Consider the following 22867-nt stretch of genomic DNA (forward strand, 5'->3'; position numbering starts at 1 on the left):
ATAGTATTTCTGCAGGGACTGATGAAAACACCTTGACAAACGGTTGCACTGCAGCTTCTAATTATTATTTATCATATTTGTGGAAAGCTTTTATCCCTGAAGTATAGCTGGCGTAACTGTGTGTTTCCCAAAAGATGCAAAAGTGCTAATGGGACGCATTTCCAGTGTGTGTGTGCCTCTCTGGTCAGGAAATCACACTACTGATAAACAATAGTTGGTTTGCTGGCATTCTTGTTTTTTTGCAAATTGGATTTCGTGATGACGCTACACGTCTTTGACAGCTTTTCTTTTTTTTAAATCGTGTCACATGCATTGTGGCTGTTGGACACGCACTCTCTGTTTTGTTTTTCCCATCAGCTGTGACCTGCTGGCAGCAAATATCTTCACAACAACAAATGACACAAGCACGAAGAAACAAGTTCAGCGAAGAAACTCGCTTAACTTGCACTCACCGACTCTTATAGGAACGGCGATCTGTGCATCACCAACATGGATGCCATGTCATCCTCCCCACTTCCTCTCCCCACCTTTCATCCATAAATACCCTTTGACATTTAGAAACTGGCCCCCCTGAGCTCCAACCCCCACCATATGCGCGCTTGCGTGTGTGTGTGTGTGTGTGTGTGTCCGTCCGCCATGACCGGTCTCCAGGCTGCACAGGGAAGCCACAGAGCACATCAGGATTCAGCTCCTGTCCTTTTCTTTTTGCTGTCTCTATTGGTTTTCCTGTACTTGTTCTCGACACACCACAGAACATGTACCTCTTGACGAGTAATTTTGTGTAATATTGAGAACAAATTAAAAGTGTATTGATTTGAAAATAGAAAAAAACAATAAAAAAGCCAACCATTTTGGTTTAAAATGCACACAAATGAACTCAGTCTGTTGAATTCTGTGGACGTGTCTGAGGTGTATGTTTCGAAACGTCAGCAGCCGTTCATTGCTATACTGTTCCTCCATTACAGCTGGCAGAGGGTTCAACACGTCAGCTCGTCACCTGTTTAGCATCGACTTCATGTCACTTGAATTAAGAAGAGTCTTGACACTAAGGGCTTTGAGAGGGACGGATGAGCAGTCTCTGCCACTCACTGCTTTTGTTTTTATTGGTATTTTCTTTTTAATCCATAAAAAAAAAACAATGACACATATATCTGGTTTCATATCTGATTTCAAAAATACCCATTGCAAGAAAAAACACCTTCTGTAGTTGAAAATAACAAACATTTGGACAGAGCCAGGCCAACTGTTTGTTTGTCTTGTGCTAAGCTAAAGTAACCGGTTGCTGGGCGTGACTTCATGCTTGCTTTACAGACATGAGGATGGCATCAGTCTTATTCTATTGCTCAATCAAAAGCTTAGTTGTGTTTTAGTTTTTTTTGCAAATTTAACAAATGCCTTTTCACTGTAAAATATCCGGCTATTTTCAGTGGAATGTCTAAAAAACAAAACAGTCCTTTGGCTCTTTCTTGCATCTCTTCATCTGTTAAATCCCACCATCCATCTACACACTCAGCCCCCCACAATTCTGCTCAGGCTTATTGATGTTTCCTTAACCTACCTTCCTGTTTATGTCGGCTATCGTGTTCCATTCAGCCACCGTCCTGAACCCAATGTCCACTTTTCTTTATTACCCCAAACACTCTCCCTAATCAAACAGAAACACTACTCCATATGAGGCATTGTTTGTTTTTTTTCTTCAGCCACCTGGTTCCTCCCTGTATTTTCATCTGATTTAATCCAATTTCCATCCGTTGAATGTGATGGATGTCGTCCTGAATGCAGTTCGAGCAGCTGGCCTTTCTGTGGATGGAGCGGCAGAAGTCCGGGGGGAACTACAGCCGCTACAGGGCGCAGACGGAGAAACACGTGGTGTTGTGTGTCAGCTGTCTCAAGATCGACCTCCTCATGGACTTCCTCAATGAGTTCTTTGCTCACCCCCGACTGCAGGTCTGCATAACTGGTGTTAAGCAGGACAAGAAGGTGTACAGGGGGTCCTGTGTTTGTTGTCTGTAATCCTCTTCAGGAGCCCGAACATCAAAGGGCTGGGGTTATAAGGAGAATGAGGTTCAGGTAGTAGTTAAAGTTTAAGGCCTCCACTCAAATAAAGTTTTTTTTGCATATAGTCCCTACACTTGGATGTTTAACCTTCACTGTGCACAATGATGAACTTGCACAGTGACACCAGAGTTGATCTGTTGAGGGGGGGGGGGGGGGGGGAGTATTAGTTTAAGGTGTGGTAATTGAAGCAGCTAGTGATGTTAAAAGTGCACATACACTGTGGATGGGCTTCTCGCATGTCTCTTTGCTGTCCTCTGCAGTACGCCACTGTCCACGTCTCTACCATCCGCTCTCAAGCGTCTTCCCTCTGGCAGGCTCATGTTACTCAACATCCTTTCACTTGAACATGGCAACAAAACAAGAATAAATGACAACCTGTGGCCGTGTCTTGCTTGTTGTGAAACAATCATCAGCCACAGTACAAATTGTGTGTGTGTGTGTTTGTGTGTAGGACTACTATGTGGTGATCCTTTGCCCAGCAGAGATGGATGTCCAGGTGAGGAGGGTCCTCCACGTCCCTCTTTGGGCCCAGAGAGTCATCTACCTGCAGGGTTCTGCCCTCAAAGACCAGGACCTGATGAGGGCCAAGTGAGTCACTGTGACCAAAAACAGCACTCCACAGTCTGGTTTTACAGACGTATTTATGTTCATATCTATCGAGAGATATCGATCTGTAGAAGCATTATTATCACAAAATAATTCTACAACAATCGGGCACTTGAAAAAGGCCAAAACAGACCGGAGAGCCATGAAATGAAAGTCCCCGCATGCAGAAGCTTGAGCTCATAATTAATACACAAAGCACCTGCAGGCTTGAAGTAATGGCTGTAATTGCAGTTTGAGTCATAATGCTTTTTGTGTACCCTCTGGCTTTTGATAATACAGCCACAGCACCTTAAACTTAAGCTTTGTCACAGTGAAAGAAAAGGAGGAAAAAAAACAGTTTAAAAAAAAAATCCTCCTCTCCTCGCCTTCTCCTATCTCAACCCTGAATAGCGTGGGCTTGAAAGACATATTGATTAGTTTTTTGTTCTATTGTCCTGCTTCGTTCTCTTTTGTCCTCTCCCTCAATAACAACACCCTCCTTCCCATGTCTTCTCTCCTCATCGCTTCCCCGATTCTCTGTCTCTCTCTCTCTCTCTCTCCCTGTTTCTCTACCTCTCTCGCTCCCATGGCCACATGCTCTACTAACTGCCTGCAGGATGGACGATGCTGAGGCCTGCTTTATCCTCAGCAACCGGTTTGAAGTGGACCGCATTGCTGCTGTATGTTCCTCACTGCTTCCCTGTGTCGCCGTGACTCCTCACACTGCAAACTCTACATTAAGACTGCTTGCCTGATGATGATGATGATAATAAGCCTTAAACTGTTTGCTTTTAGTTTTCTGGGGCGAAGTTCTTCATTAAGAAATCCTCAAAGCAGCTTTGGAAACAAGCAGATTTAGCTCATTGGCTGAAGTTTTGTGCTTGTTTTATGGGTTTTTTTCTCACCAAAACACTAATCACACTACAAGAACAACTGAAGCTGAGAATAAACACAGACTGAAAAAAAAATATATGTGCAAAACAAAAGAAAACAATGTCCTCTAGGTGCAGTGTTACACAGCACTGCATTGCCGTGATAGTGCCAGCACGGCTGTAAACTGTTAGTCGGGTTTTTTCCATTGGCTTAATTTTCAGCAACTGTCTCATGGCCAGTCTTACGCAGTTCACTGTTCATGGCTTCGCCCACATGTTCTGTGCAGCGTTAAATACTTCTGTGTAGAAAGATGTCAGAATTGCATTCCTCTGAAATGTTGCAAGGGCCATTTGATTGCACTGAGCCGTCAGTGGTTTAAGTGGATTATTAAGTGAGGAGCTACAATCTGATGCCTCTGAAGGTGGGTTTCTACCGCTCTCTCTCTCTCTCTCTCTCTCTCTCTCTCTCTCCTGGCCTTCTTTTCACTCCATCCATCTCAATCGCCTCCATCTCCAATTTTCTCAGGATCATCAGACCATCCTCCGAGCCTGGGCAGTGAAAGACTTTGCTCCAAATTGCCCCCTGTACGTCCAGATTCTCAAGCCGGAGAACAAGTTCCACGTCAAATTTGCAGGTGGGTAAGGCCAGCGTGAACTCACACACACTGACAGTGACTTGAGGTGTGCAAGTCTGCGTGTCCGTTCTTGTTTTGACGCAGCTACGGCTGTTTGATCACATTAGAATGGGATGACACCTACTAAATGTCCTGGCACAGTTTGTGAGTAGAGCTGTGTGTTGTTAAAGATGGGTGATAAGCATTTTTGTTTTGCTACGACAACATCGGAGGAAACTGAGCTGTCCTGTCTTCACTGTTATTCCGCCGTGTCCCCCTCTCTACCTGAGTTTCTCAGCTTAATTTGTAAGCCTGAAAAAATGGTCTTTTCCATCAGCGTGGCTTTGCAGCACACAGCTCTCCGTCCTCCCGGCTCTGAGGAAGTGCTGAACAGATTGGCCTCGGCTTGGCTAAAAAGCCCTCTGAGGGATGCTGTGAGTTTTCACATTGAGAGACCTTTCTTCTCCTTGCTCAACAGAAGACGACAGTCAATCATGCCCGAGTGAAAGAAGAGGAACCAGACTCTCTCTCTCACCCTTTCCTCACACATCTCCCTGCCTACAGCCCTGGAGAACTCAATTCTAGCTTGCCGCCCTCATCCCAGCTGTCTCTATCAATGATTAACGTTTTACTTCCCTGCCTTGGCAAAGAAAATCTCCTTCTTTTTGAGGAGTTTTGCTGTTGTGCTAACAGGACAGATGAGCTCGCCCCCTTTTGCTCCGGCAGCGCCGTTTAAAGGCCTCACTGCCACAGCCAGACTGAGGCCTTGCTTGTGAGTCTGGCAGGAGTTGCTAGGTAGAAGGATGTTAATTCATGATTTACACCCGTTCTGTATTATATCATCATCTGCTTGCTTAGTAGGGTGAACCTCCCGCTCCTGTGCTGGGAGTCAGAAAGCTCTATCATGCATGTGCATTGCTTTGTGTTATCTTACATTGACGCAGTGTTCGACATGTTCAGATATTCTCCGCATTCATTTTTCAAATCGACAAAAGTCATGCCCTTTTGACACAGCAGCCACTCAGTGCTGAATGATAAACTCCCTGCAGGTCTATGGTAAAAAAAAAAGTAAAAGACCTCTTTAAGAACACAAAACACAAAGTTGATGATCATCATGTCTATGAAGTCCCTCAAACAATGAAGTCACCAGGTGGACTCAGGGAGCAAATCAGTATGCAGACACAAGGACATCACTGTTAAGTACAGATCCCATGTTTTGACACCACTTGGAACATACCCACTAAGTGTGAGTGTGGTGGGAGGCATTAATGAGCAAGAGACACAAGATTTGATTTGATCCGCAGCTTAACAACAGCTCAGCGTTCATTGGAAAAATATCTGTCGGTGTGATGCTGCAGCAGGGCAGGCAACCATGGGGCGCTGGAGAAACCACACATAATGTGGTGCAGAGTGTTGATTGATTATCTCCCCAGTTTATGTTTTGAACAACAATAGCCCTCCCGACCGTGGCTCATTGTAGCTGCATGGCGTTGATAGCAGCTCACTCACACAAACAATAACGGCTCACTGATTTAATTAGCTCAACCTGTGGTCAAGTCGTAATTGCACTCCTGCAGAGGGTGCAAATAACTGCGCGCACCGCGTACAGCTTTGATACCAGTCTGTGATTGGAATCAACAGAGTCTAAAGAGATGGGTACAAAGACCCTGTTTTCTGAGCGAGGCTGCCAGAAAGAGAAAAGTGTGCGTGTGTGTGTGTGTGTATGCACAGTGTGTCGAGGTCTGTAATTGGTTTCGCTCCTGGATGGAGGGCTGTGGTTAACAGTAAAGAGAGAAGACGATGGGATGTGAAATGATCAAGAAGGATGTTGGAAATTGGATGTTGGAGAGAAGTCTCAATTTGGTGTGTGACTACTGTGTCTGTGTCTTTGGGAGTTAGAAGTGTGTGTGTGTGTGTGTGTGTGTGTGTGTGTGTGTGTGTGTGTGTGTGTGTGTGTGTGTGTGTGTGTGTGTGTGTGTGTGTGTGTGTGTGTGTGTAAGACACAGACAGAGAGAACAGAATGTAACAATAATGAATAATAATGTTGTTGCTCCATAAATGCAACATCAATGTTTTTGTCTTTTACTCTGCAGGCTTTCAGATGCCCATTGCTCTGTGAAAGCCTCCGTTTCGACGCAAATTCACCGGTTGAATTGCAAGAGCCCCTCCGCGTGTTTGCGTGTGAGCTGCATTATGATGTACTGTTCTGATCCAGAAGAACCGTGGTGCTTCAACAGAAGAGCCACAATCAGTAGTTTTAATTGTCACTCAGACTGCCAGCTGATTGAGACTGATGCTTCTTGTCAGGCTCTGACGTTCATTCCCAATTATTTCCGAATACAGAGCACATATTGTGCTTTTAGGACCTAGCGCAACATTGTTGGCAAACAAGGCAGCTTGAATATGCCTGTGTGCTCATCACTGAAGATAATGCAATCTAGAGTTACACAGCAGGGGGAAAATATGCTCCCTGCGCCAGATTCACTGATTGGCTCGCAACAAACACAAATGGCTCTGTTGGTTCTTCCTTTCAAAGAGGAGGCCGAGTGGCAACAGGTAAACGAGAGGAGCGGCATCTGTGTTTGGTCAGTTTGGCTCAGGGCTGCGTTAAGTCACGGGTTGAAAAGCTGTTTAATAAGGCTGACACAGAATCACTGGCTTGTTTCTATAGGTCTTCCCATCACCGCCACCCCCCCAAAAAAACCAGAGCGGTGGGTTACAGTGGTGACATGAAATTGACCCCATGAGAGTAAACAGGGAGCTGGTGCAAGAGGATGATGAAGTGTTTTTTGACACGGCTCTCTGCTTGACTCGTTTTTTGTTCGATAAAACAAATTGACACAGTTTCCAACGTAAAATTGTTGAATGTTTAATGGAGTGTTGGCTTGTGCCTTTTAGTAGCAAGATGCCGCCATTTTAACACTCTAGTCATGGAAATGCATGAATTATTGTGTGTGTTTGCAAGAGCCACAGAAGTTTGTGAGAACTGTCCACATTGTGTATTATGCTGAGTAACTAACCTGTAGCAGGCCTCTGATCAATATACTTCTCAACTGCATTGTCAGTCAATTATTTTCTCAATTTTTCTTTTACTTTAATTTAATTTATATATTTGTATATATATATATATATATATATATATATATATATATATATATATTTATATTTATATATTTATATATTTTCCTTTTTAGAAGATTTTTTTTCTTTATTAAATGTATGTATATATATAGATAAATCTTTTTTTTATTTAATATTTATTTAATGCAGGTAATGCTGCTGCTGTTGTTGTGCAGGGGTTGGGTGCACTTGAAAGGTGGGTGGGAAAAAGGAAAGATTGGGGACCTGTCACATTTGGTACTGGGATCATGTGACGGGAATTTTTCAATGTTTCACATTCATTAAAAAAACAAAAAACAGATTAGCCCTTCTTTTAGCGCCACAAATTACATTTTATTCTCACGTCTCTATCCAAACATCAGCAGATAAAACTGTCATCTTCACGACCAGAAACCACCAAGGATTAAGTGAGATAATCCGTCACCCTTTTATGTTACACCAGGATTAATGGGATGAAATTGACTTTCTTTGTCACACGCAAACTGACAAAGTCTTTTCCAGCAGCGCATTTATATTCAGTGCAGCTTTGTTGGGCTCAGAGTTGAAACTTTTACGGTGTTTGTGTTTGCCGAATTAGGTCATTTTGCCCTTCTTGTGTCCTGTGTCTGCAGATCATGTGGTGTGTGAAGAAGAGTTTAAATACGCCATGCTGGCTTTAAACTGTGTGTGCCCCGGTACCTCGACACTCATCACTCTATTGATCCACTCCTCCAGAGGACAGTAAGTTCACTTTCCTTCCCTCTCCCGGTCCCTCTTTCTATTTGATTGTTCACTGTTCAGTCTTGACAGTGAAATGTACAGTAGATATAGTGACTAGAAGTGAGCTGCTTCTATTCTCCTCACCATCACTCAACTTTCTTTCCCCAGAACGGCACCGCAAGAGGCCTTCAAGCAACGTGTAGGAGCCTTTCAAGCCCTCAACAGGTATAGGATTCATCTGATCTGCAGGAATACTGAAGTGTGTTTGTGCTCAATATTCATCCAACTGCTCTGTCAACCTCCATTGTTCGCACACTGAGCTGTGTGAGTTTATGAGGACATTTTGTGAAAGGAGCGGAATCTTAATTAGAAACTGGGTTTCTTTCTTTGCTTGTTAGATTCAGTTTATCGCTGAAAACAGACTATGAAAAGCACCCGAGCGTTGTTCGATGCACAAGATACTTTCTACTTTTTATCACAGGCCATTAAAGCAGAACTATACCAGTTGTGTTACTGATGACAGTAAATGTGCTTTGTTAGATACCCTGACGAAGACCTACTGTGGTCAAATCAGGTTGCTTCTTTTAATGATTGAGCCACTATAACAGAGGCGTTTTAATATTTCCTTTCTTGGTTTCTCAAAGATTTTGGAGTGCCTGAATAGCCTTCATGTTTATTTACATTTTTTGCCCGTTTTCCAAGAGCACCTAACACGTTTTAATCTGCGGTTGATTACAAGGAGCCACCAGTTATCTCTCTCTCTCTCTCTCTCTCTCTCTCTCTCTCCTAAAATGTATTTTTTCTGTAACTTTTCATTGGGTTACATCTTGATATTGATGTGACTGTCATCTTAAAGTGACCCTAACGTTAACAATATAGGGTATCCACACAAACGTATCAAAAGGCAAAAAGCACAGAAATGTCCCAGCGATTGTGAACAGACAAAGAAATACTAAGACTCTATAGCTTGTGTCTGATGAGTGCAACATTTAAAAGCAGGGTGTTTCACAAGTACGCTTCTATATCTGGACGCGATACCATTTGGTTTATTGGCCGTAACGATGCTACATGATTTGTCCTCCTCCTCTCTTGCCTTACACTTAGTTCCTGTCAACTGCTAATTTGCTATAACACTTGTTTATATAATGCAGTCTTTGTCGCAGGCCACCCACATTCACACTGCCTCCACACCCTTGCTTCATGCATCACCTCTTGAGCCTCCATGTCTAGAGCCATATCCCCCAGAGAAAAATGCTGTGTGAGTGTGTACACCTGGGACCTATTGTGTGCCGATTGAAGGATCGATCAGCCAGTCTGTGACAGAGATGTAAGATGTTATCTGAAACCTCGAGTGGGACAACTTCGAGTGCGGCCCTGGTGCTTAGCTGGAGGCTTTGTGCCCCGTTTTCTAAAGGTCAGTCTTTCCCCACATGGCCAATGAATCCTGCCTTTTCTGTCTCAGGGAGGGCGGTGGATGTTCAGCAGACCAATGGCACCGAACCTACCGGCGCTGCTCGGGCAATGAGGTGCATCACATCCGCCTGGAGGAAAGTAAATTCTTCGGGGAATACCAGGGCAAGAGCTTCACCTTTGCCTCCTTTCATGCTCACAAAAAGTAAGTCGGAATGTGAAAAGGCCAAGAAGTGAGACGCTGCACTGTTCAGAGCTGACCCCGTCTTTGCTGCTGCAGGTATGGAGTATGTTTGATCGGAGTGCGCAGGTTGGACACCACCAACATCCTGCTGAACCCTGGACCCTGCCACATCATGGGGGCCTCTGACACGTGCTTTTACATCAATATCTCCAAAGAGGAGAACTCAGCATTTGTCAGGGGCCACAAGGAGCCATCGTGGGGCAGCACGGGGGGGAATACCAGGGGAGTGCACCAAACGATCTACCACGGACTCACCCGCCTGCCAGTCCACAGTATCATCGCCAGCATGGGTCAGTCAGATCATCACAAAGACTGTGTAACATTCCCGCACTGACCTTCTGTTTGCAGTTTCTGTGTTGGTTAAACATGCAAAACAGCAGCGCCGGCAGAATTATGCAGATCTCACATTTGACACCAATCTAGGTGTTTAAAAAAAATATGCATAGCTTTTCCGAGGAATTATCATGTATCTGATTATAAGTCACACTTGATAAGCTGCCAAATGAACTGAAATGTTGCACACTGTGGTTTTACAAACACACCACCTGGTGGACAACAGTGAAACGGTGCAGCTCAGTATTTTTCAATTTCATCAGCACAGTATGTATTATCAGGGGGGGCAGTGCAAACCCACTGTGCATCGTGTTTGAACCTTTAGCTTGATGATCACCTGTGTGTGCATGTTACAGGCACAGTGGCCATCGACCTGCAGGACTCCAGTGACAGCAGCCCGGAGGGCCAGGAGCCGGGGAGCGCTGTGCTAAGCAGCGGAAGAGGAAGCAGGAGCGGCTCCAGGACGGAGATGGGTGGCGCGAACACTTTGGCCCTGCCTGCCATGGGCGAGTCCGCCGAGGAGAGGCGGCACAGCATCGCCCCGGTCCTGGAGCTGGTGGACGGCGTAAACAACCCCACCTTTGACCTGCTCGGAGACCAGTCAGAGGATGAGGGGGGAGACGAGGGCAAGGAGGACAGCGACAGAGACGAGAGCGCCCATTGGTGGGGTCGACACTGCGAGTGAGTCACGGGGATGCTGTTAGAATTCTCATTCATGAGTCTCATGAAGTGTAAAGTTGTTCAGAGGTAACCCTAACCCTTGTGCTACAGGTGGGTGAAGGGATACCCGCTGAACTCTCCATACATCGGCAGCTCGCCTGCGCTGTGCCACCTTCTTCAAGAAAAGATGCCTTTCTGCTGCCTGCGCATGGACAAAGTAAGGGATTCAAATGGCTTGCTGTGACTTCACCACTTCACATCGCTGTCATCCTCCATGACCACTGTGCATCTCTCCTAGGCTTGTCACCACACCCTTTTTGAGGATGCCCGCTCCTACGGCTTCAAAAACAAATTGATCATTGTGTCGGCGGAGAGTGCAGGAAACGGCCTGTACAACTTCATTGTCCCTCTCCGGGCCTACTACCGACCCCGGAAGGAGCTCAACCCCATCGTGTTGCTGCTGGAGAGCATGTGAGAACACATTATTTGGCCATGCTGATGAAAACGGCTTCAAACTGAAATAGGTTGCACGTTAATGTTTCCCAAAATGTTTGCTGTGAGCACAACAGCTACGCTACAAATCTGGGTTGCGCAGTGAAATAGATTCCTTCTTTAAATTTAGCCAGTGGAGGAGAGAAACGGTGCTATTTAAGGTCACCGTAAACATGATTTGTGAAATGCTGAACGCTTTCAGGGCGATGCGCACCACAATCCTGCGTTGTGTTTTTTGTGGCTGGTACACAGACGCAGTCAGCCAAATGAGAGTGGAATTCAATAAAAAGGCAATAAAATGCTGAGTCACTCCAGTGTAGTGCTGTTATTTTCAGCTTTCTCTGCAGGCAGTTTGTGTTGTATTTCTCAGTCTCTGTGGGGACGTTCGCTCTTCATCATGGAACATATAATTCTCTACTGGTGGGAACCTCAAGTATATTTGTTGGTTGATTGTTTCAGACCTGAAGCAGACTTCCTGGAGGCAATCTGCTGGTTCCCCATGGTGTTCTACACAGTGGGCTCCATCGACAAGTAAGAGAGACCACGCACGGCTCCACGCTGATTTCTTCATGTATCTTTTTCATCTTCTAGTATTTCCTGAATCTTCATTCATGTAAACCTCTCAGATGACTTACTCCTTGATTTATTCGCACTGCCCTTCAACACTAATCTCATACCCCCCTCCTGCCCGTCCTTCTCTCTCAGTCTGGACAGTTTGCTGCGATGCGGAGTCACTTTCGCCGACACCATGGTGGTGGTTGACAAAGAGAGCTCCATGATCGCAGAGGAGGACTACATGGCTGACGCGAAGACCATCGTCAATGTCCAGACCCTCTTCAGGTCTGCTTTGCCCAAACTTGCTCTGCAATATCTCACACATCTTAAACTGAGTGTATTTATTTTGTTTTTTCTTCATCTCAGACTTTTCCCAGCTCTTAGTATCATCACGGAGCTCACCCACCCAGCCAACATGCGCTTTATGCAGTTCAAAGTCAAAGACCACTACTCTCTGGCTCTGTCCAAACTGGAAAAGGTAAAAGCTTCATACTCTCAAACCCCCCTCTTTGTCAATCTCTCATTGTCCTCAACCCTCATAATGACAAAAAACAATGACGGCAGACTGTTTTTCATCATGAAAGCCATCTTTTATTTGGTATTCTCAGTGATATTAGAAATGCATCCACTGTAAAGTGTTGCAGTGAACATTTGTGACTGATTATAGCCTTTGGTGTTGTTAATGCTGCTCTCTGTGTGGCAGCTTATGAGTTCTCCCCTCGGCCAACATTTATTCACAAATAAGTAAATTTGTCACTCTTGTCATATTCAAATTGATTTAAATCTGGGATTAGCATAACATAGACATTTCTAGCAGGGTTGCCTCACAGCAGGAAGGACTTCTGGCTAGCTTGTTCTTTGTTTGGGCAATGTATGTTTGTGTGTGTTTTCTTAGGAAGCTAACTCCTGAAGCTGTAGAGATGTTGCGTTGCATTCGGTCCAATGAATCCTGAATAGATGCTTGAAAATAAATAAGAAAGAAAAGAAAAAGTTGTATGGGTGCAGGTCCAACGATGATGTTTACAAAAACTTGCATAACTACTTTTCATGTCTACCAAGACTAGTGTAATCAGGAAAAAATCGGTGTGTGTGTGTGTGTTTGATCTGCAGAAGGAAAGGGAGAAGGGATCCAACCTGGTGTTTATGTTCCGCCTGCCCTTCTCTGCAGGGAAGGTGTTCAGTGTCAGCATGCTGGACACTCTCCTCTACCAGGTATCTGGAGCACAAACTCTTCACCCTCACTGAAAAAGCGAAATGTGGCAAAATGCCAAATATGGTCTGTTTCTGTTGACTTGTATACCGTGCTCTCCTGCCAGTCATTTGTGAAGGACTACATGATCTCCATCACCAGGCTGCTGTTGGGTTTGGACTCCATGCCTGGCTCAGGTTTCCTTTGTGCTGTGAGTGCCCCGACACAAACAGCATGAATTCAGACTGTTTGGACTCTGAAGTGGCTTCAAAGGCTGATTATTGTGTTTTCCAGATGAAAATCACAGAGGATGACTTGTGGATCCGCACCTACGGCAGGCTCTACCAGAAGCTGTGCTCCTCCACCGGAGACATCCCCATCGGCATCTATCGGACGGAGGCACATAAGCTTCCCGTCTCTGAGGTGTGCTGCTGCTGTTACTAGTTTTATGGCCACTTAAATTAACAAGCTTCTGGGGCCGTGGCGGATATGTCGGCTACACAAAAGATGCTTAAGAATGTTGTATTATTCATCACATGCAACAGAGTGTATCTCGGTCATCATTCATTTAAAGAATGATAAGAAAGTATTAATTCCTCTTCTTTAAGCGAAATCACAGACATCACTGGTGAAGAACTGACTCATTAAAATCTGTGTGGGTTGGAAGGAGATTAAAAGCGCGTGTGTGTATGTGAATATCAGTGTGTGTGTGTGTGTGTGTGTGTGTGTATGTCACAGTCCCAGGTATCCATCACAGTGGAGGACTACGAGGACACCAGAGAACCCAGGGAGCCCCTGCTGTCCCGCACCAGTGCTCACCGTAACAGCACCTCCTCGGAGCCCATCTCCACCTCCTCCCACTCCTCAGACCACCCGCTGCTCCGGAGGAAAAGCATGCAGTGGGCACGGCGGCTGAGCAGGAAGGGGGGGCGGGGCTCCAGCGGGGCCAAGGGGGGTCCGGGCAGTGCTGCAGAGAGGATCAACCAGCAGAGACTGACCCTGTTCAGACGCTCTGAGAGGCAGGAACTCAACGCGCTGGTGAAAACCAGGATGAAACACTTGGGCCTTTCTCCAACTGGATTCAGTACGTCCATATGTAGTTTGTTTATGAATGAATGCTTCTCTTAATCTCAAGTTTACTCGTGGTTGAATGCAACTACATTTACTCATGAACTGTACTCGGGTACAATGTTGATCTACATTTGTATTTGAGTATTTCCATTGTATGCTACTTCATACTTCTACGTTTCAGAAGTACACATTGTGATTTTACTCCTCTACATTAATCTGACAGCTATAGTTATTATTTACTTTACAAATGACGATTGGCATGCATTTAAAAAACGATAAGCTTATGAAATACAATGCACTGTTGAAGCTTAATCCAGTGTTCCCCAAATTGTTTCGCTTGTGACACCTTACAGTAGTTAACACTCGCTCCACCTCAACCAGCTACAACATGCACAATTAATACATGTTATTTATACTTATATATAACCTTTTTGAATCAGCAATACTTCTGATACTTGAGGTATACTTTGCTAGTAATACGTACTGTAGTCATTTTACTGTCCTCACTGTACTTTTAAATAATTAAGATTTTGAATGCTGTATTTTGTCCTGTATTAACGTATTTTTGCATTGCAGTATTGCTACTTTTACTTAGGATAGGATCTGAGTACTTCTTCCACCTCTGTCGTTGTTGCTTGCGTCTAGGTTTGTCTTCCTGTACTGTGAATCACAGTAACGAAGCCTCTATGATGTGTACGGATGTTGCACAGCCGGCTGTATATCCTGTGCCTATTTTAATTCCTGCATCACTCACCTCTTTTCTTCCTGCGCCAGATGGGATGACAGACCAAGGGAACAGACTGTCTTATATCCTCATCAACCCTTCTCCAGACACCAGACTAGAGCTGCACGATGTCGTGTGAGTACACAACGCCAAATGTAATTGATAGCACTGTAAAATGAACACGGCATGAAAACTATTACAGGATTTGCCGCCCCTGTCTGTGCCCCATCTGCAGGTACCTGATCAGGCCAGACCCCCTCTCTCTGGTACCCAATCAGGGTAGCAGCAGGAAGTGCAGCGCAGGGATCTCGGAGAGCCACAGATTCGACACACAGGACAGCACCCATCTGTGAGAGACAAACAAAAAGACAAATATACTGTCAGAACACTGCCAGCGAGACAATAACAGACTCAAAAATCAAGAAATGGTGAGATGGAAAGGGATGCAGCCAGCTGGCACATGGCCCTCATATTTCCTCCACATTCAGCCAGGGTGAACTGATAGGTGCCGGTGTTGCATGGACCCTTTCTATAACGATGGGAATGTTTTGTTTATGCACCTTTCTATTTTCAAAGCGGAGAGCTGCGGACACAGAAGTGCATTTAATGAATAACTGTACGTATTTATGTATGTGCATGTTATGCACTGCATCATGTATGTGCAGTGTGTGTGTGTGTATTGTACGTATGTGCAAGTGTGTGAATGAGTACGTGTATGCTTATGGATCAAGAGCAAGACACTTTTTATCAGGACAGCGAAAGGACTCGGCTGCCAAATGAAAGTCAAGGAATGTGTATTTCTGTGTCGTAGGTGTGTTTTGTCAGACTTAATGTTGTTTGACGTATTTTAAAGTGACACTACAGAGCACACATCCCCTTTTTTGTTGGTCTTCATAAAGCCTTTTTTTGTTTTTACCGGTTGCTTTCACAGTCAAACGCACACATTAGTTTGTCCCTCACCAGCAGCGGAGGAATCCAAAGAGCACCAGTCTCAATAATTGATAGAAGTAGACAGACAGCATGCATCGTCAGGCCAGGGCATTCAGTCTCATTGCTGTCAGAAGTCTGTTACCGTTTCCAGTGATGCGAGTTCTCTCAGAACAAGCCTGTTCTTGAGTTTACTGTTCGCCTGTTGTTGTTTTCTTAAAGTCCCGCCCTCTCTGCTTCTGTCAGTCAGTGTGAGCCGTCCTGACACCAGCTTGCTTTTTCTGATATGCATGTTGGAGATGCAAGGGACAGACAAAATAACAGAAACATACACCATGACATAACGCCATCCAGTACAATAGCCCTGCAATAAATAAATAAGCTTATGATGAAATGGTTTCAGAGAGGTTTCGATTCAGCTCTGTTTTAGGGCCGATTCATAAACTTGGCAATTATATAGTTGCTGTATTTATTGCACAATAAATATCCACTTTAACAAGTAATTCGTTTGCTAATCAAGAATTTAATTTAAATCTAGAATATAATTTGGTTTCAGGCAGAAACAAAATCTGAAATCAAGTGAAAATGTGTCTGTAGAGTGAGATTATTCTGCTCGTTTATCGGTCTTATTCAATAGATTTTCATTTGTTTTATGGAACCTGAGATTTTAATCTGTCATATTAAAGTGCATTACCTGTTAGGGTGGACATTTATGCTGTTTGTTTCCCAAGGATTTGCCAAAAGGAAACTTTTGTCAGAAAGTCTGAATGTGCTGTTTCACACAGAAACGGGGCAGCCATGTGGTTTGAATGCTAACCTGCGACCCTGCCAACACCACCGCTGTAGCTTCAGTGCCAATATAACAGATACAAATATGTATATATTAAAGTCAGCCATCATAGCTTGCCATTGCTTTGTTGCCTTTGTGGTGTCAATTTGTGCAGCTATATCTTTTCGAACGATTACACTTGTTAGAATTTGATTGTCTGAGACAGTGGGTCTTTTGTGGGTTTCGGCAAGTTCACGTTCCTGAGCTATTTTTGCCGCGATACTTGTGTATCACACTAAATGGCTCGAGTTCCTTGAGCGTAATGTCCCCATGGCTCACCAAAGACCACACAACACTGCTGCAGGAGATATGAGGAGATAAGCCTTTATCTTATCTCATCGTATCTGTTTTTTTCCCGATAGCAGCACAAGGATATAGAAATAACTGCAGATAAATAGAGAAAGTACAAAAGTAATAAGAGTTATATCTCCGACACTACCTGAAGACCGTCCAGTTCCAGCCGGACCACAGAGCTGGCCCTCATCACCAGCCTCGGAAGTCTGCCGGACTTGCCACCCCAGCAAAGACCAGTGCTCTGGATGCTTCAGACTGGCAGAAGATCTGTAGGAGCCTGTTGCACGCTGAAAGATCGGAGTCGGCTCTGTCCCTTCCCGAAGACAGCTTGTTGTGGCCAGTCCATTTTTTTTATTGATTTGGACCTCAAAGTACTTGTATGAATCCGCCCTCTCCACCTTCTTCCCTGGATGATAACTGGAAACAGTGGGCTTCCTGTTCCTCTGGTGCTCCACTACCTGCTCTTTGGTCTCGCTGATGTTAAGCTTGAGTTGATTTTTGCACCACAGCTCTCTATCAGTCCTCTGCTACTCCTCCTCGTTGTCTTAGTTGAACCGGAACAGTGAAGAGGAACGGCCCCTCAGCAGGCCTGGAGAAGTCGAAGAACTAGACTCTCACAGTGCTTGAGAGGGCCTTGTGGGTCAGGAAGGTGACACCAGCAGATTCTGCTTGACATGAAACTTCCATACACTGTTGGTGCTTGTTTTTTTAGTTGCCTTTTGTTTGCCTCCTGGGATTATCTTTCTTTAATGTATGGCAAGGCTGTTGGATAGTATACACACTCTTTTTGAGATGAGAATGTGGGTGTGGCCAGGTTAACGACCAAACATTGAACAGATGCTTTCTGCAAGAGCTCAGACGAAGAATTACAAACTGAGGAAGGGGAAATGGCAGCTCGAGCAGTCAGCGTGTATATCACAGGAGCCAACAGAGGCCTGGGCCTGGAAATGGTTAAGCAAATGGTTGAGGGCTCCCGTCCAGTAGGAAAGCTGTTCGCCTGCTGCAGGGAAGATGGACCCAGGGCTGAGGTGAGTCGTGTAGTGGATCTTTTTCCCTCGTTGATGATCAGATTCTTTATTTTGTTTTTCTTTTTTTTTTAATTCATTGGTTTATTGATATGGGACATCAATAAAAACATTGCTGTGAATGCGCCAGAGTTAGCCAAGAGGCTATTTTTCATCTGTAGTTCCAAGGCAGATGTTACAAAGTCAACCTAAAAACAGAATACAGGTAATATACATTATAAATAAAGTATACATTTACAAAGTTATGCAATATATACCCTTTACAAAGCGTGCAGAAACAACGCAATAAGAATATTAATATGTGCTCTTTAGGCCGCCTCAGCTTTGTATCCATTGGTGACACGCAGGTCAACAATGGATACAAAGTGTCGAAGTGAAAGTTCAGAGAGGAGGAGGACATCTCCGAAGGGCAGAATCAGGGGCGTCGTTAGGCCTAACATGCTACATATGTGCGTGCGTTCTGGTTTGTATGTTTTCTCCCCCTTCAAATTACAATCCAATAGCCCGATCATCATACTGAACGATATAAAGTTGACACTGTCAGGTCCATTCTCCATCCATTGTCTGCAGTCCCTTTAAGAATTAGGATTTGGGAGTGACGCGGATATGAAAGCTAGTTTATCCGTCTTTCCTTTACAAGCAGAAAAATTATTTCTCTCTCTTTATTTGAGAAGCGTTCATATTTGAACAAATTTCACTGTAACCCTGAAGTTCGTCTCTTGTGTTATCATATACTGAATATAAGCAAAACTACAGAGCAAAATCACACTCTTTCTGATAGAACCAATCTATGAATGTCTGAAACAATGGATATCTGCGGCTGAAGTATATCTTTACTGCTGTAACAAACTAATTTCCCCCTGGGGATGAATAAAGTATCTATCTATACATAATTATGTATTCGATAGATAGGCGCACCGGCCTCGACTCCATGAACAGCTCACGGCTCTTGATATTTATCTGACTGTCTGCTATTGACCACCTCTGATGCTCCTCTTTCCTTCTCTCTCTGTCAGACGCCACTGACCTCTGTAGCATTAAACTGTGTGCGAAGCAGGTGGGCTCTGTGGTCGGGACGGGGGGTCTCAACCTGCTGATTAACAACGCAGGCATGCTGGTTAAAGCCAACTTGCAGGAAACCACGACTGAAGACATGCAGAACACCTTCAACACCAATGTCATCGGCCCTATGAACATCATTAAAGTAAGGGAGAGGAAGATCTGACACACAGAACTCTGTCTTTCTTGCTGGTGGTCATCATTTAGGAGTTCCTGCCTCACCTTCGTGCAGCAGCGAAGGCCAGTGGGATGCCAGGGATGTCCAGCAGCAAAAAAAAAAAAATGTTTTTATATATATATATGAATATATATATATATATATATGAATATATATATATATATATATATATATATGAATATATATATATATATATATATATATATATATTCATATATATATGAATATATATATGAATATATAAATATATATATATATATATATATATATATATATATTCATATATATATATATATATATATATATTCATATATATATATATATATATATATATATATATATGAATATATATATATATATATATATATGAATATATATATATATATATATATATATATTCATATATATATATATATATATATATATTCATATATATATATATATATATATATATATATATATATATTCATATATATATATATATATATATATATATATATATATATATATATATATATATATATATATATTCATATATATATATATATATATATATATATATATATATATATTCATTCATATATATATATATATATATATATATATATATATATATATATATATATATTCATTCATATATATATATTCATATATATATATATATTCATATATATATATATATTCATATATATATATATATATATATATATATATATATATATATATATATATATATATATTCATATATATATATATATATATATATATATATTCATATATATATATATATATATATATATATATATATATATATATTCATATATATATATATATATTCATATATATATATATATATATATATATATATATATATATATATATATATATATATATATATATATATACATATATATATATATATATATATATATATATATATATATATATATATATATATATATATATATGAATATATATATATATATATATATATGAATATATATATGAATATATATATGAATATATAAATATATATTCATATATATATTCATATATATATATATATATATATATATATATTCATATATATATATATATATATATATATATATATATATTCATATATATATATATATATATATATATATATATATATTCATATATATATATATATATATATATATATATATATTCATATATATATATATATATATATATATATATATATATATATATATATTCATATATATATATATTCATATATATATATATTCATATATATATATATTCATATATATATATATTCATATATATATATATATATATATATATATATATATATATATATATATATATATATATATATATATATATATATATATATATATATGAGAGACAGACAGACCCGCAGCGCTGTAACTACATCTGAAAAATAAAACTTCTAAAACTTTCCACGAACTGTCTGTTTGAGTTTATAGAGGAAGATCTTAAGTATCAAATACAACCTTTCATTATTAAAGACTACTTTATTACTCTGTCATATTTCTTTTTTAACAAAGCAAGCAATCCACTTCCTGTTTACACCATCACGCGCATGCCCAGTGTACGTTAATGGTCATGTGCTGTCCGCCTTGAAGGCTGCCGTGTGGATGCTCCAATAATGCTGAAAACTCCCGCGTGGACGGAGATCGGTTCTATTTGAGAACTCTGCATCCAACGAGACGCGGTCTAGTGTGGATATGGCCTAAGTCACCTACTTTTTGCGTTGGGGCTGTTGGATAGTATACACACTCTTTGTGAGCTGAGCATGTAGGTGTGGCCAGGCTAACGAGCACATGTTAAAAACAGAGGCTTTCTGCAAGAGCTCAGACGAAGAATTACAAACTGAGGAAGGGGAAATGGCAGCTCAAGCAGTCAGCGTGCTTATCACAGGAGCCAACAGAGGCCTGGGCCTGGAAATGGTTAAGCAAATGGTTGAGGGCTCCCGTCCAGTGAGAAAGCTGTTCGCCTGCTGCAGGGAACCAGCTGGACCCAGGGCTGAGGTGAGTCTTTACTTCCTCTTTGACTCATTGTGCTCTTCAACATACAACAGAAAAGAAAAACACATCAGAAAAAGGTTTGCAAACCATAATATTGCATGACTTAGAAGAAGCAAGAATCCTGCATAGATGAAAGCGGTGGTGGAAGACGTATTCAGACATTTTGCATAAGTAGAAGATGTAAAAAATAAAGCAAAACTCCTATTCCTATCAAAAATTGCCAAAAGCATTCATGCAAAATAGATTTTTTTCTGAATAGGGAGTGATTCATTTATGTGTGCATGACTTTATTTCTGCAGTTGGTAAAGCTGGCGCTGACTTCAATGACTTTTATACTGTTTGATAGCTCAAATGTATTCATTTAAATCTGCAAAGTAACTAAAGTTAGCAAATAAATGCGGTGGCGTACAGAAAAATGGAAATATTCAAGAAAAGTATCTCAGAACAGTACTCGAGTAAATGTATGTCATTATACCTCATGATTATTTGTTTTTATGCTTTTTTCATGATGAATGACCTATTTTCAAGAAACCAGATTTGAAGTGGTGCTTTTGAGTGATTCTTTGTGAAAAAACTTTCTGCAGATTAAATTGACTAAGTTGTCTTCTCTGTATATGTTAAGGCCTTGCAAACACTGGCAAAGAAGCACCCTGACGTCATCGTTGTCATCCGTCTGGGTACAAGCTCTCTCTTGTCTTACATTGTGTTGAGCCCTCCGTCCTGCTCCCTTGTTGTCCTGGCGCGCACCGGCCTCGACTCTATGAACAGCTCACGGCTCTTGATATTTATCTGACTGTCTGCTATTGACCACCTCTGATGCTCCACTTTCCTTCTCTCTCTGTCAGACGCCACTGACCTCTGTAGCATTAAACTGTGTGCGAAGCAGGTGGGCTCTGTGGTCGGGACGGGGGGTCTCAACCTGCTGATTAACAACGCAGGCATGCTGGTTAAAGCCAACTTGCAGGAAACCACGACTGAAGACATGCAGAACACCTTCAACACCAATGTCATCGGCCCTATGAACATCATTAAAGTAAGGGAGAGGAAGATCTGACACACAGAACTCTTAACACTGTTCAAGTTTCCTCTTGCTGACTTTCTTGCTGGTGGTCATCATTTAGGAGTTCCTGCCTCACCTTCGTGCAGCAGCGAAGGCCAGTGGGATGCCAGGGATGTCCAGCAGCAAAGCAGCCGTCGTCAGCATCACCTCATTTCTGGGTTCAATGGAAGTTGTAAAACAGTCATATGTCCACTTCCGTGCCGTCTCCTACCGCGTCAGCAAAGTGAGTGACAACCTGTTAACACTGTGACCTGCTACTCAATGGCTTCATCTTAATTGTAAGTGCAGCTGTTCATCTGTCCCCCCTCTTCTCTCCTCAGGCAGGTTTGAATATGCTGATGCTGTGTGCTGCAGAGGAGATGAAGACGGATGAGATCCTGTTTTCTATGATGCACCCTGGCTGGGTGCGCACTGACATGGGTGGAGAGGAGGTGAGTCGGCAGGAAACAATGTCGAGGAAGCTCTGAATGACACTTTACTTTATTAACTGAGAAGCACAACATTAACATCACGCCATATGACTTAAAGTAAAGATTTGAACCACTTATAGGTAGAGTGAGTCCATAACTGGTCTGTGAGTACAAACATTAGATTCATAACTCAGCTGTGCGAGCCTTCGTGTTAACTGTGCGTTTCCGACCACCAGGGGGAGATCGATGCTCCGGACAGTGTGAAGGGGATGCTCACTGTGATGGCCTCCCTGACTGAGGAGCAGAACGGAGCCTTCCTGAGCTACCAGGGCAATACCCTCCCCTGGTAGCTTTAAGCAACCACTTCATAAACTGCAGTCAATCACTAAACACAAGTGAAATAAACCAATACTTGTGCTC

The 22867-nt window shown here is 42.3% G+C and overlaps 3 protein-coding genes across 3 annotated transcripts in view; all 3 read left to right on the plus strand.

The window, feature by feature from the left end:
• kcnt2b (potassium sodium-activated channel subfamily T member 2b) overlaps positions 1 to 14979 on the plus strand; it is a gene marked incomplete at both ends in the record, with an annotated part of 29897 nt that extends 14918 nt beyond the window's left edge. Inside the window, 20 exons of the mRNA XM_079282524.1 lie at positions 1783 to 1947; positions 2510 to 2646; positions 3260 to 3323; positions 4042 to 4150; positions 7861 to 7969; positions 8117 to 8173; positions 9411 to 9563; positions 9639 to 9892; positions 10292 to 10616; positions 10707 to 10812; positions 10894 to 11066; positions 11547 to 11618; positions 11793 to 11927; positions 12009 to 12120; positions 12753 to 12854; positions 12959 to 13042; positions 13126 to 13254; positions 13570 to 13915; positions 14677 to 14761; positions 14862 to 14979. Coding sequence (XP_079138650.1) covers positions 1783 to 1947; positions 2510 to 2646; positions 3260 to 3323; positions 4042 to 4150; positions 7861 to 7969; positions 8117 to 8173; positions 9411 to 9563; positions 9639 to 9892; positions 10292 to 10616; positions 10707 to 10812; positions 10894 to 11066; positions 11547 to 11618; positions 11793 to 11927; positions 12009 to 12120; positions 12753 to 12854; positions 12959 to 13042; positions 13126 to 13254; positions 13570 to 13915; positions 14677 to 14761; positions 14862 to 14979 — 2835 coding nt within the window. The remainder of the gene's footprint in view (positions 1 to 1782; positions 1948 to 2509; positions 2647 to 3259; positions 3324 to 4041; positions 4151 to 7860; positions 7970 to 8116; positions 8174 to 9410; positions 9564 to 9638; positions 9893 to 10291; positions 10617 to 10706; positions 10813 to 10893; positions 11067 to 11546; positions 11619 to 11792; positions 11928 to 12008; positions 12121 to 12752; positions 12855 to 12958; positions 13043 to 13125; positions 13255 to 13569; positions 13916 to 14676; positions 14762 to 14861) is intronic.
• A 2584-nt stretch (positions 14980 to 17563) lies between these two features.
• LOC306787405 (retinol dehydrogenase 8-like) lies at positions 17564 to 20766 on the plus strand (the record flags this gene model as incomplete). The annotated part of the gene is made up of 4 exons (XM_079282525.1): positions 17564 to 17711; positions 18718 to 18905; positions 18968 to 19028; positions 20762 to 20766. 4 exons carry the CDS (start codon positions 17564 to 17566, stop codon positions 20764 to 20766), a joined length of 402 nt encoding a protein of 133 aa, XP_079138651.1.
• LOC306787244 (C-signal-like) lies at positions 20559 to 22856 on the plus strand. Its single transcript, XM_079282338.1, has 6 exons — positions 20559 to 20980; positions 21600 to 21654; positions 21823 to 22010; positions 22099 to 22260; positions 22358 to 22468; positions 22684 to 22856. Exons 1-6 carry the CDS (start codon positions 20774 to 20776, stop codon positions 22795 to 22797), a joined length of 837 nt encoding a protein of 278 aa, XP_079138464.1. The 5' UTR covers positions 20559 to 20773; the 3' UTR covers positions 22798 to 22856.
• The last annotated feature ends 11 nt before the right edge of the window (positions 22857 to 22867 follow it).

The sequence above is a fragment of the Melanostigma gelatinosum genome, assembly GCF_949748355.1.
Source record: "Melanostigma gelatinosum genome assembly, chromosome: 13".
NCBI lineage: Eukaryota > Metazoa > Chordata > Actinopteri > Perciformes > Zoarcidae > Melanostigma > Melanostigma gelatinosum.